Raw genomic sequence first — 13,995 nt, 5'->3', positions numbered from 1 at the left:
TCGATTCTACCTAATATTTTAACGGTTTCCAACGCTAACGGCTGAATTCAATGACAAATTAAAGGTCACTTTGACCACCTTGCATAACAGTTGGAGTTATGGTCATTTAATTCATTTAAGAGGGTTGTAATGACCAATAAGTGACAGCTGATCGATGAAGGTTTTAACGAAAAATTTAGGCTATGCTTGTTTCTATCTTTTGAAATTGTTATAAAAATGTTAAAATATGGAAATATTGTTATTTTATGGTATTTTCATTTCTTCTTAAGAAATTTATTTTACATATACTAAAAAAATCATTATTTTTCAAGTCGATTTTGTACTCATATTCTAAAAATTATTCTATTATTGTATTATAATCAAAATAATTTGGTAGTTTGTTAGTATTTTTTAGCGATTTTGATGTTTTGTTATTAAATTTCTCTTTTAGAATTAAATATTTTAATATTTGAAATTTTTGTCACTTTTATAGAGAAAGTTTTTCAACGCCGTGTTAATGTCACATTAGCGACGTGTCAGAAAAAAACTAATTTTTTTTAGAAAAAAAACAAATATAGTACATTAAAATTAAAATATGTTAGCATAAAAAACCAAATTATCGAAAAACGGATATACGTGACTAAAATTCATATTTCCTCAATATTTAACGTAACAAGAAATATTTTAAATTATATTTCAAAAATTATGAGATATGATATTTTCTCAATATTTAACATTACAAGAAACATTTTAAATTATAATTTAAAAATGTTGACCAAATGCTGCCACAAAATTAATTTGCAGAATATCACATTATACGTTGTACATGACCATCATCCAACATTGTCGAGATTTTAGGATGCATGACAAAATGATAATTCCATTCAATCACATGAAATTAAACACATTGTAATATTAATTAATAATAAAACGAGTCATAATAATATCTTGATTTAAATTCATTCCCTCCTCCTATTTAATTAAAGAACAAAATACAACATTACATGAGCAAGTAACATCATTGACAGTCAGTCTTTCTGTGAATTTTAGAGAATGACTGTTTCTGATGTTATAGAGACTATATTTATGAAATCTAATATTGATGATAGATCGGTCGAATCGGAACTCAAAAGCCTCCGCAAAGAGCCAGCGGAAGAGCCCAAAAATCGACCCCGTTAACGTCGTTCCCCACATGTTGAGTGTAAGATATTGGAACCAAGCAAAGCCCTCTACTTCTCAAGTCCTTGTCTACTCTCCGGGCACCGTTGGAGTCCTGCTTGTTCATTAATGATTTAAAAGAATAATATTAGTTTAAATGGAACCATTAATTCATATATGGAAGAAATTTATTTAGTTTTTGAATATTTTCATACTGAATTACAATTACACCAAACCCCAAAACAAAGTTTAATTAATTATTATATTGTTTTATATTATATTCCTCGAATAAGTCGAGTAAGATATAGGATTAATTCCATTAAAACATGGACCTGCTAATAAAAATATTTCTTAGTTGTAACTACTATATATTGCTTATGAGATATGGCTAATTTATAGTTAATGGGTTTTATGAAAATGTTTTGATATTATATTTTTCTTAGACTATTTTGTCTATTAAAAACAAAAATAACTAAAATTATTATTCCATAAATTAATTAAAGGAAAACAATTTATGGATCCAATAGAAGCATACCTTGCCATGTTCTTCGTGAAAAAAACTATTCCTTTCTTGAACCTGGCAATAAATATAATTTTTACAGTAATTATTTTTGGCTATAAAAATAGATTATTCGATGACACTCACATTTCCCAATATATCCATTAATGTATGTTAAAAGTTTGGTCTTACATTGGAAAATGCGAAGCTAAAATTGCGCGTGTGCTACTACTTACAGGATGGTGTGCAGTATCTGCAGAGGAAGAATAGCGCATGTATGGGCCGCTCAGTGCCTTCATTTAATTTTTTTAAAAAAATTTAGAACACAAGTGTTTTTTAAAAATAAATTACAATTAGTGCATAATTTATTACATATTATGGAGCATATAATTAGTTATAATTGAACATTTAGGAATAAAATTCAACAACTTTTTATTTAAGAAAATTAATTATCTCTATTCATTTCAGACCGAGTCTCTACTTTCCTTCCACTATTTAAAGTATTTATTTGAATTTTCTCTTAACCACTTTCTGAAGTTAAATGAAATGGGAAGGAAAATCAAGCAAGAATTTTCAAAGGAAAAAAAAATAAAAAATATGTTTTATAATAAGAAATAAATTATATTATATATCATGAACTTCAACGATGTTATTAAGATAAATTTTATAGCAATGTATTATGAAATGAGAGAGGGAAAATGAAACAAATGAATTTCAAATATTTATATTTCGAGTTGATAAATAACATCAAGGTTGTATTTAAATATGTTGAGAAGAATAATTAGGAATAAAGAAAATGACCTCAATTTGAGCTTGAAGGAATCTAATATGGCGAATGGCTTCAGACAAGACAGAAGCAGTATCAGTCTGCAAAAGAGGAATATCCCATTTCACCTTCAAAGCTATTTTTATCAAACTCTACTTTATAATTTTCAAAAAGATGATTATGTAACTCAGGTGCTATTATATACATGTGGATGCCAATTCACTTCTGCAAAAATTAAATGTATATTTGTTTTTTGTAATTTTAATTCATCGTGTCATTAGATTTCACGTATTCAAAGTCACAATATAACTATCGAGGAAAAATGAAAATTGTCAAAAATTGAAAATTACACTACTAAAAACTAAATTTGGACTATTTGTAAGAAACAAACACATGGAACGAGCATTTTAATTTTCCCTTAATTTCATGCATTGTAATGAAATTTCGAAAAAGGGATAGTTATTCTTGAAAAAACATTCTTACAAATTATAATAAATCATATCCTAGCTATCAAAAATTTTGATGTTCATAAGTAGACCAAGTTTATAGTTAGAATATTTCATAGGTTCGAATACCTTTCCGAAGGGGGAAACAATCTGGTGAAGAGCTATGATTCTATCACTTAACTTCTCTTTTCTCACCTGCACCATATATTAAAAAAAAAAAAAAAGAACTTCGTGAAAATCATAAGACAAAATTATTTGAAATGTAATATATTTTTTCGACGATTATTAAATATGATTTTCAGTGGAAAAAAATGTGTGACAAAATTGGTATAAAATATTTCTGGGAATTTTGGTGCTGATTGAATATTCTTAATTTGTCACTAGCTAGGGTCATATATTCGTTTATTTTCTAAATTAGTAATTAATACATTGCATATATGTTTATTATATTATCACTGGAAATATTATGAAATGAAACTATATTTTATAGTCATTTGATTTAATTTGTTAAAGAAAGATTCCTGACCTTCAAAGCTGGTTGATGTGAAGACTGCTGAACCCTAGCTTTCTTTTGTACCCCACCATTCCCAATGCTGTTGCACTTTTAATCCAAAAAAATAATTATTAATCATGAATTAAATCTGACCCCAAATTTTAGAATCTGATAAATAAATTTTCTAAACAAATAAACATATATTTTTTAATGTTAGATGTTTTAAATATTTCGACCGTAATTTTAACAAAGAATTCAGGTTATGATTGCATGCCAAGAAAACCAATAAAGTAACAATAATGAATCTTTGAACATCAATAATTAAAGTGATCTCATCATAGAAAATGATTAATTCCTCATTCCCCTTTATTTTTTTTTTTAAAAAAAATTCATGAATTTGAAATCCATTCCATTATAATATCTCGAAACATCACTTACCTCAGACGAATGCTCCTGATTATGCAGATGGTTCTTCCGTTCGACGCCAGTCATCGTGGCCTTTTCGACCGAGAAATTCAGCAAGCTGTGGCTCAAATTTGTGGTACAAGAAGTGGGAGAAGAGACTGGCATGAGTTGATGCGGCCAACTAGAATTAATATTATTGGAGGGCTGAGATGATCTGTTGGCTTGAAATTGATGGTGATGATCATAATCTAAGTCGTAATCTTGCTTGATATCGACCCCAGAATCCCTAGTAAAACTTGGGTTCAGATTCAAAACTTGCAGGTCTTGATACAAATTCTCTTGCAGCTTCCTCTGTTGCTGAACAAGACCGTCACCAGACCTGTTCTCTTCTTCATTAACAGCCAACCCGCCTCTGACAATAAATATTTACGCGTGATTTTAGCGAAAAGAATGGCGTAAATGGTCTCAGGAAACTACAATCTGTATAGTTAATTATATATGTACTATCAGCATGTATGTATATTGTATGTATTTGTGTGGATATACAAGATACATGGATGGAAAATTAAGAAGGCTGCTAAGATTCACATAAAAGGCTTTGATTGAAGAGATAATTTAATGAAGCAGAACAAGCAGTTGAATATATAAACAGGTAATGAAAAAAGTGTCCACAGAAGCTAAGAATTGAAGTTATAGATAGGTGTGATTATTAAACAACAGAATATATACCAATTTCATACACAATTTTATACTAAAACAATCTTAAAAATTGGAATAAAGGGTTTGTGACAGAATCATTTATCTCTGTGTGTGTGAAAAGACAAAGAACAAGAAGAAGAAATTTACAGAAGAAGTTGGCTCCATGACGAACCGCGAGCAGGGAAATCTTGGTGATGTTGAATATCAGATTCAGAAGGGTTTGGAGAAAGTGAAGGATTCGAACCAAATACAAATTGAGAAGAAAATTGTGGATGCATGCTATTCATGCTCCACCAATTAGGGTTTCCAGCCATCATTTGTCACACTAAAACCCACAAAAAAATTAGTAAAATTTAAATAGAGAAGAATTCTTCAACAAAAATCACTCTCAACCCTTCACTTCATATATATAACAAGAAAACAAAGCTTTTTTTCCAATGGATCTCTCTCTTTTGTGGCAAGGTTTTCTCCCAAATTCATTTCTTGGTTTTTTCAGACCTTTCTTTTGAACTTTGTTTGCTTTCCAGGAAGAGGCTGAAGAAACCCCGTCTTTGTCAAGTAAGAGTATTTTATACTTGTGGGGGTTGAGTAAGCCTTTTGTTTGTTTCCATTCCCTCCTCCATCTTTTCCTTTTTCTTTTTGATTAACTAGTTCATATCCAGAAAAATAAAATAAATAATAATAAGGAAAATATGTATTTTCGGTCTTTTTTAATTTTCCTATCATCTATATATTTCGTCGAGTTTCAGTCTTAGTCTTATATCTTTTGATTTTTAGCCTATTTTCTGACATGCGCTAATGTTAAATTAGTTTGTATATATTAATTGGTACATAATGACATATCTATATCGTCGAGTTTCAGTCTTAATCTTATATATTTTGATTTTTAGTGTATTTTCTGATAGCGTTGATGTACACAATATCTTATAAATTAGTTTGTGTATATTAATTGGTACATAATGCCATACCAAATGATCATAAGTAATTATTTCCATAAGTCACTCTCGATCATTTAATATTAGTACATAATAGGTAGGTCTAGTATGAGCTACTCTCATATATATTTATTCGTGAGATGAGTCAATTCTGGTCATATTTACAATAAAAAGTAATATTTTTTAGCATAAAAAGTAATAATTTTTCATTAGTACGTTTATATGTCTCAAAAAATTTACCCGTGAGACCGTCTCACGTGAATTTTTTTTTTGTGATATAGATAATATAATGGCGTATCGTGTGTATGCTGTCTTTTAATGTATTCATGCTTTAAACTTTATTACAAAAGTGGGACAAAAAAGCTGCTGAGTAGCGTTTTCAGGCCAATAGAAACCAATCCTTAATCCTTATGGACATTATTTCCTTAAATTGGGGGGTGGATTGTGCGAGACCTACGTTAAATTTGGGGTAGGAATGTTTTTAGGGTCGTAATTAAATTCTTATTATTTTATTATTTTTTTAAAAAAAATTTATGGATGATATATGCTAATTTTATTAAAATTGGGGTCGGAGCCAGAAACTCAATTTAAAAGAAGCGAAAATGAAATCTTTTAGTATAAAAAAAAATATAAATATGAATTAATAATTGATATGGATGCATAAAATGATAATCATCATTATATTTGAATATAACTTTAGCAAGAAGATTCTTATAATTAAAAATAATTATCTTAATTCAGTACAACCAAAAAAAATAATGGTTTCTAGATAAATTATCTAAAAATATATATGGGCAGCGTCAAAATTATAATTTGAAATTGTTAATGCTTAATTTGTNAATAACTCATTGAGTGAGAATTTGTAAATATTGGGGCGGGGTGTTGATACAATCCCATAGGTCTAGTTAAGTAACAATAAGAAAAATTTATGTAAATTAGGTCTTTTAAGATATGGTCTCACAGATTATTTTTTTTATAAACTAGTTCATGATTATTATGAAAAATAATATTTTGGAATAATAATTTTTATGAATTGGATCGGGTCATAGATCTGTCTCAAAAAATTGATCTGTGAGATTATCTCAGCAGTGTTTTTTATGGAAAAAATAGACATTGCGGTTAAAATATATTTTTTTAAATAAAAAAACATATAAAGTCTAATCTAAGGGTGATGTAGATGTAGAAAGAATTAAGTAAATCTCAAGTACAATTGACCATTGTTATGCAATCTCATCTTTCTTTTTCAATATTTCCTTTTGTATATACTTCCAGCTCTTTTAGCTGAGATCCAAAATCCTCTCTAATTCTATAATTATAAAATCCCTAGCTAAATAAATTAAGAAAACCTAGAAAAGTACTTAAAATCTAGATAAATAGTGTATATAAGTTGAAATTTCATTTGTGCCGATACAATACAATACTATTTTTTAATTAAGTAGGTAATTGCCAGGTCCATGTCAATTAATTAACAATTTGACACCGTTAACACTAATATCGTAAAAAAAATATAAATTGTTTCGCGAATATATTTAATACATCCTCGATCCTCATAAACCAAGACTTCATCAAATATTTTAGGAAAATTGCTATTTTGATCCTCTATGTTTGTCTCTTCTTTATTTTGGTCATCTATGTTGTCAAATTTTAGTAATAGTTATTCATCTTATAATTGTTGACAATTTTAGTTATGTTTCTATGGGAGTGTTGATGTGTCACTGAACACGTCGAAAAAATTATCGAAATCGCAAAAAACAAGATAACGTAACATAATGAAATTTGCAATTTTTCTGAATATTTTTACTATTAGGTAACATAACAAATCATAATTCGTTTGAAAATTATCGTATATATATAATCGAGTAATCAAGATTAGCTTGACAGCAATTGGAGATTAAAGCTTACCTTTAGAGTTTTCTATGTTGTTGGAAGTCATTTTCTTGTTGACATTTGAGTAAACAAACAACAAAATGTTGTTGGTAATCTTCTGTGTTTTCTTTTTATATTTAGGGAGAATAATCTTTAAGGATTAAAATATTAATTTACTTATTCTAATTTAAAAAGCCACCTAAACTTTGTTATTACTTTAATATTATTGTACTCTTTGCTTTATATTTAACCTATGATTAATGTGCTATTGAACGGATATATAACATTCTTCCACGACTTCTCTGCTTCAAAAAAGTAAAAGTGTGACACATAATTTATCATCACTATTTGGAAATATTAGGAAGCTGATTAAGCTCATTAAATAACTCAAACAGAATATTAGCTTTTCAATTTATAATTATTATTCAAGTGTATACAAATTAATTTTCTGGTCACGCAACTTGCACTTTTTTCATTTTTGGTTATGTTATCTTCAATTCACAGTCTTACACCATTAACTTTTATTTTTTTTAAAAAAAATTAGTAATTTTACATTGGAATACTGACATGATATCAGCATGTGATACAACCATGGATGATTCTGGATTAAAGAAAGTACCTAAGAAGGAATGTGAACCATTAGAATTGGCAATGTGACTAATTAATTACATGAGAAAGAAGCAAGAAGTTTAAAGAAACACTTCATGAACTCGTCTTAAGCACAAGAGAAACAACTACCGGTGGAGATGATATATATGCTAATTTTATTAAATGGCCGATTCACTCATTATTAAGAATTATTTTAATGGCCGATTCACTCATTATTAAGAAAATGAAACTAAAAAATATATATTATTGTTGTTTATCACTAGTATTATTATTGTTATTGCAAAATTTATGATTGTTTTATAATTTTATTTTAAAAAAAACAGAAAAATAAAAAAAGTGACCCAGTTAAAACCAAGAAGAAAATGGGACATGTAACACATGTTTGGTCACGAAGAGAATTTCTATTTTCTAATAATGGGCATGCTACTCACATTGGTCAAATAAAGTTTCTTCTCTCCCATGATTTGGATTTGGATTTGGATCCCATTTCTTTTCAACCTATTAATTTAATCAAAGTCGACACTAAATATATCCTAAAAAACATAAAATTTGCAATACAAACTAAGTAGAAAGCGAAAAGCTGAATATGAAGTACATACGAAAAGGTGAAAGGTAATCAATCAGAAAATATAAGATATCTCACTGGCGAATTAGTCACTTTTCAATGAATTTAGTTGCCGACCACTGCGTCCCATCTAGGGGATGCAAACTAGTCAAGTCAATCTCAAGTATCATACTATTCGAGCTCGAACTCGATAGAGTATTCATTTTTCAAACTCGAGTTCAACTCGTGAAAATATCAAGTTTCTCAAACTTGATGACCTTTGAAGCATAATATTACAATTTACCGACAAAAATACTCTTAATTTTTTTTTTTAAAAAATATTTATATATATTTAAGTAGCTCGTAAACTACTCAAATAGAAAAATTAAAACTAGAACTCAACTCGAGCTCAATCAAATCAAGCTCAAGTCTGAATTCCCATCATCACTTTCGATACCACTGGAGACAAAACTAGAGAAGAATGTAAACAAAAAAGACAGGTATTTCTTGATAACCACATTTATTATCGGAAGAGACCGTACTAATATAACTAGTGATACTCATGGGGTATCAGGTTAATACGAATAGGCTGTGGTTAAATTTAATCTGATTCAATGATTTCATCACGCAACATTTCATTTAATCCTGTATTGATTTCACGCCAAACCAATGAAACAGAACACAGAGAAGCTACTGAAATCTGGAAAATGTAGCATTACCCCTGTGGATACTCAACTAAGAACCAAGGAACAACTAACAATAAATATATGTGGCATTACCACGAACTGACGGACATCTAAAGAACCACAGACATCTATGACGACAGTACCTGATATCGTCAACTAATTCAAAATTACAAGCACTTGAAACCAATCCAATCCCCCAAATTCAACGGTATCATGTTTCTGGTTAAGATACCTGAAGATACACCATTTGAGTGTATCCATTGAACACAGAATTATCAAATTGAGACAAGCCAAGCCTCTTAAAAAACCCATATCTACCATCTTCTATGATTGGAGTAGATGCACGAGCTGGATCATACCTTGTTTGATGGGTTAGCGAAGGACCAGCAACGGGAGGAAGCTCCCAGCAAACATCGAGCACTGACTCAACAAATCTGCTGTTCTCAAAATGTTCAGCATAAGCAATTGGCTTGTTGCTATGGTTAAAATCATCCCGCATATGCCCTCTTACGCCCCACCAGGCTTCTCCAGGTCCACAGAGCTCGTCTATATCAACTGCTTTGTCCCATAATTTTTTCCTTCTAAATCTTATCCTGGCTTCATCGCTATCTTTGAAACAGCTATGTCCGCCACCTGGATAGACAGATAGATTATACCGTGACTGTGGTAAACAGAAAAGGTTGCAAATAAACTGATTGAGAATGTGTGATCAACGAAATGAATGGTTTGAATGTTCAAGGAAAATGAAGAAAGAACATGCAAGATGCACTCTTTCATATACTCATACAACTACTATATTCAACTGATCAAGGTATTTACAGCCTAAGAGGGAACGAATATTGTAACTTCAAAAAAAAAATAATTTTGTGGCTGCCATTTTTTGGCTACTCTTTGAATTAATCATTAACCCTGCCACAAAATTATTTTCCTTTTGAAGCTCTGCCATTTTTTGGCTACTCTTTGCTTGGTTGAATTGATTAGAAAAAGTTGTTAGCCAGTAAAACTGTCCATCATGCACCCTTTTACTGTCAAATTATTGAATGATTTGGACAGCATACATAATAACTGAAAACCTGGAAATCGATCTGAAACCTGAAAGTTCTGTTTGGTTAGCAGTTTGAAAATTACAATCCTGGAGACTGAAACCAAACCATATACATCATAGGCGGTTTAAAGCAAACTGATCCGAACCCAAACTTAAATTTAAAAAAAAAAAAAACTGAAAACAACAAACTAAACCGCGATATTTTTCCTTAACTTATGCTGTTTTGTCTCAAAACTATGTTGTTTCTCTTTATGTGTGTGCAAATATGGAATTTATACAGACTTTCTAAATTTATTTGAACTAGTTTATATCATTATAGGCAATAGTCCTGTTATTATTCTTCATAATATCATCTTATTTCTCGAAGAAAATAAAAATTTTACATTCTCATCCGAAATTAAACCACGTGCTCTGGTTCAGCCATGGTTTGGAAAAACTCTTAAACTGAAATTGACAGTTTTGATTTTAAAGAAAATGAAACTGTCCAATTCGAACGGTGTACACTCTAAGATTTGGTAATCACTTAGTGATTTTGCATAAAAGACCAATCTATCCACGATTTTCTGCTCTACATTGCACCACGACTCAATACACGCAATCAGGTTTATGACTTGTTTTTAGCTTTACGAGAAAGTATCACTTGCCCATATAAAATTGTTCTCTCAGTTTCATGTACTCTTCGAATATGAAAGTCAAGTGGAAACCAAAAACCATCATCAGTTTCAGAAATATAAGTGAAAGGAAAAATGCATCGGAAAGCCCCCGTAGGGATGCCCTCTCTTGGAGAACACTGAGCTGATAAATCTGACATAATAGCAGTATAGAATACAAGGCAATTCAAAATCAACAGACAGATCTTGCATCGCAGGCAAGGATTCAGAGTGACCAACATCAACAGACTATGAAATAGAAAACAACATACCGCTTATGTAAAATTGATCACATATCTGCCTGAAGGAATAATGGTCCCCAGTTCCAGTATCATAGTTGTCCTCAAAAACTAGATGCTTGAAGCCAGCTTTAAGTGCTAGCTTTAATCTACCATCAAAGAATAAAACCATAACAAAAAGGATACTTAGAGTTTCATGAAGAGGAACCTGTAAATTTTATGAAGGTTTACCTTTTTACTTCATTTTGATGGTCATCAAAGAAGATCAAAGCCCGGCTGAGAACTTTTATTCTGTGTTTCTTTATCACTCTTGCCCAATCCATGCTCCCAAAATCAACAAGGTCCCTTCCAGCAAAATATGTGCAATTTCCATCAACATAAGCAGGTCCTTTCTTAAGATACTTTTCTGGATGACGTGGTGAAAGTGACACAATAGGTGTATCCGGCATCGCTTGCCTTAAAACCCACGTAGAATGTCCCTTAAAAGCTCCACTTTCAATCATCAAGTCAGGCTTAAGCCATTGTGTGATAAACCAAAGTCCAAAACTATGGTCAAATCCCATCCCATACATGTTGTTCTTTATAGGTCGGGTCTCGTATATTGGCACAAACTCCTCAAGAGCTTTGAGTAAATCCTTGGACGTCCATTCAACAGTTTTTCCATGTTTCGATCTGCCTTTAGACAAGGATAATTAAATAGGTAACAGGTATAAACTCAGACGACCTTTTTTTCTACCAAATGACAAAATTTAAAAACTAACTCACAAAACACAATGATCGACTTATTGCACTGCATGGAAATATGAATCTAAATGATTCTCGAATATTTGGTGAAGAATTAAATGTTCCCATCAGTAATTGCATAGGAAATCTCAGCATATCGATTCACTAAAGGTAAAGTTGATACAGGATTGAGTGTCCGGCGTGTTATCAAAAATCACAGAAGTCACAGATGATGTTACTCAAACACCGACCGAATATAGCATAATTGTTCATCCCAGCAATTTCATTTTGGAATGACTTCCACTTTAATAAATCAACTTCTCAAAAAACGAACTCTTTCTAGAAGAGGCAAACCGGGAAATTTAGTTGAGTGTGCAATATGAGGATTATTCAGCTGCTTTCTATACAAACTCAACTTGTTTAGCTAACTTAAGCTTCAGATCTCTCAATCATCACCCATCCCCAAAAAACAAAACAGAGCATATAATCAAGCATGGAAATCTGAATCCACATGCAATGTAATCGATAATCACAAACATAAACGAGTAAGAATAATTTTATTATTCGCATTTGGAAATAAAAATTCTAAAACCCTAAGTGGGGGTGTATTCAATTCAGACTTTTGATGACTTTTAATGACTTTTTCAAATGATCGACTTTTATGGATTTGATAAAATTTTATTGACTTTTACAGAATCTCACAGATTTATAAACAGATTTATGTGGATTCATGTAGACTTTTTTGTAAGATTTTTATAGACTTTGTGAATTTTTTTATAAAATTTTATAAATTTTGTACTTAATTACAACATATTATGAACTAATAATTAATTGACATATAAAACATAGTCAATTTGAAATATTTTTTCAATATTTATATTAATAAATAAATTTATTTATTTAAAAGTTAAATCATTTAATCTTTACATTTGTATATATATGGGTTTGTACGCATGTTTGTAAATTTTTAAAAATACATCAATTGATTAATATGTAACATTTGAATTGATAATATACATGTGAAAAGATTATTATTTATTATTGTGTGAATATAATTTTGTATAAAAATATCATAGCTTACATATTAATTGAAAATACTAAAAAAAATTAAAAAATCATGGTTGTTGTGAGGTTATTCAATTATTAAGAATTAAACAGCGTTATGAAGAAAAGATTAATAAATGAAAAATCAGTCAAAAAATGAAAAATTTGAAAAGAAAATATGAAAATATATATAGATATATTGAGATAGTGATAGAGATAGATGAAAGGAAAGAAGATAAGAAGAGAGGTGGTGTGACTGAGAGAAAAATAAATAACTTGTGTATGAATTAGAAATTTTAAAACTCCGTCCAAATCTTTGGATTAAACCAAATACAATTTTTGACAATTTATAATTATGCATTAGATTTTAATGCTAAACTTTTAAAATCTACAAATATCCCACAAATCTTCTCGTTCAGTACATCCACTAATATTTCAAAACAAATAAAGGAAAATTGCAAAAGCTGCCGTTTACTTACACCAGGGAACGCCAAGAGATCCGAAATCCGATTCGACCCCATCGAACCCGAAGAATCTCAACCGCGACGTGAGATCGGATGAGGAGACTGAGATGCAGACCAAATCACGCGTATGGTAAATGAAAGAAGAGATAATCAAGATACTAAGCCCGATTATGAAAATGGGCCAGATGTATCCAGTTCGGGCCAGGTAACTACCGATCCGCGTAGCGACTGACATGTGCTTCCGCGTCTTGGACTCGTCCCCGGTTTCCTCGCCGCCACCGTCTTCGCCGGCATGCGGCGTTCGCCTTGTAGAAAGTACTCTGTCTAGCATTTTGAAATATGGACGGACACCCACAGCATTACCGAGATGAACACTTCACTGGGCTACACACAGCACAGCAGGATTTGGATTGCTTCGTGAAAAATTCCCCATAAATTCGGTTTAATCTCATATAGCTTCCAACGGACAACTATTTTTTTTTTAATACAAAATATTACTTTTCTCTTTTTTTAACTCAAATGAAATATTAGCTCACGAAATTGACCCGCATGATTATTTCATTATATTTTTGTGTATATATTATTATAAGTTTATTTGTATTTTTTAAATCATTTAAGAAATTAATTATTTTAAGTATTGCTTATACATAACCAAAAATATTTCTTATGTTAATTTACTAGTATTATTTAACTTGATTTCCACAATATTTCTTAAGTGTGTGTCTAGAAATATCGTAGAAATCAT

At 30.4% G+C, this 13,995-nt stretch overlaps 2 protein-coding genes across 7 annotated transcripts; both read right to left on the bottom strand.

The window, feature by feature from the left end:
- Positions 1-872: 872 nt before the first annotated feature.
- On the bottom strand, positions 873-4,980 carry LOC140986656 (uncharacterized). 5 transcript variants are annotated; one of them, XM_073454962.1, is made up of 8 exons: positions 4,593-4,980; positions 3,780-4,158; positions 3,375-3,449; positions 2,978-3,043; positions 2,438-2,503; positions 1,873-1,929; positions 1,673-1,714; positions 873-1,252 (listed from the first exon to the last, which is right to left on the bottom strand). In XM_073454962.1, the coding sequence occupies exons 1-8, from the start codon at positions 4,760-4,762 to the stop codon at positions 1,106-1,108; spliced, it is 1,002 nt and encodes a 333-aa protein (XP_073311063.1). In that variant the 5' UTR covers positions 4,763-4,980; the 3' UTR covers positions 873-1,105. The 5 variants fall into 5 exon arrangements, with proteins under 5 accessions (XP_073311063.1, XP_073311064.1, XP_073311065.1 ...); XM_073454963.1 differs by lacking the exon at positions 1,673-1,714; XM_073454964.1 differs by lacking the exon at positions 1,873-1,929 and having other exon boundaries at positions 873-1,255.
- A 4,089-nt stretch (positions 4,981-9,069) lies between these two features.
- LOC140985568 (uncharacterized) lies at positions 9,070-13,723 on the bottom strand. Of its 2 annotated transcripts, XM_073453420.1 has the most exons (5): positions 13,464-13,723; positions 13,266-13,352; positions 11,251-11,695; positions 11,053-11,168; positions 9,070-9,718 (listed from the first exon to the last, which is right to left on the bottom strand). In XM_073453420.1, the coding sequence occupies exons 1-5, from the start codon at positions 13,579-13,581 to the stop codon at positions 9,309-9,311; spliced, it is 1,176 nt and encodes a 391-aa protein (XP_073309521.1). In that variant the 5' UTR covers positions 13,582-13,723; the 3' UTR covers positions 9,070-9,308. The 2 variants fall into 2 exon arrangements, with proteins under 2 accessions (XP_073309521.1, XP_073309520.1); XM_073453419.1 differs by having other exon boundaries at positions 13,266-13,722.
- Positions 13,724-13,995: the final 272 nt, after the last annotated feature.

The sequence above is a fragment of the Primulina huaijiensis genome, chromosome 10 (genome assembly GCF_012295235.1).
Source record: "Primulina huaijiensis isolate GDHJ02 chromosome 10, ASM1229523v2, whole genome shotgun sequence".
NCBI classification, from domain to species: Eukaryota; Viridiplantae; Streptophyta; class Magnoliopsida; order Lamiales; family Gesneriaceae; genus Primulina; species Primulina huaijiensis.
This window is presented reverse-complemented; position numbering and strand designations above follow the sequence as displayed.

Coding starts and splice junctions, on each gene's coding strand:
- LOC140986656 (XM_073454962.1), bottom strand. CDS start 4,762: ATGATGGCTGGAAACCCTAATTGGTGGAGCATGAATAGCATGCATCCA. Junction 1,715..1,872: donor CAGATACTGCACACCATCCT/GTAAGTAGTAGC, acceptor ATTTATTGCCAG/GTTCAAGAAAGGAATAGTTT. Junction 1,253..1,672: donor TTCACGAAGAACATGGCAAG/GTATGCTTCTAT, acceptor ATGAACAAGCAG/GACTCCAACGGTGCCCGGAG.
- LOC140985568 (XM_073453419.1), bottom strand. CDS start 13,581: ATGCTAGACAGAGTACTTTCTACAAGGCGAACGCCGCATGCCGGCGAA. Junction 11,169..11,250: donor CATCAAAATGAAGTAAAAAG/GTAAACCTTCAT, acceptor CTTTGATGGTAG/ATTAAAGCTAGCACTTAAAG. Junction 9,719..11,052: donor TGATCAATTTTACATAAGCG/GTATGTTGTTTT, acceptor CTGTCTATCCAG/GTGGCGGACATAGCTGTTTC.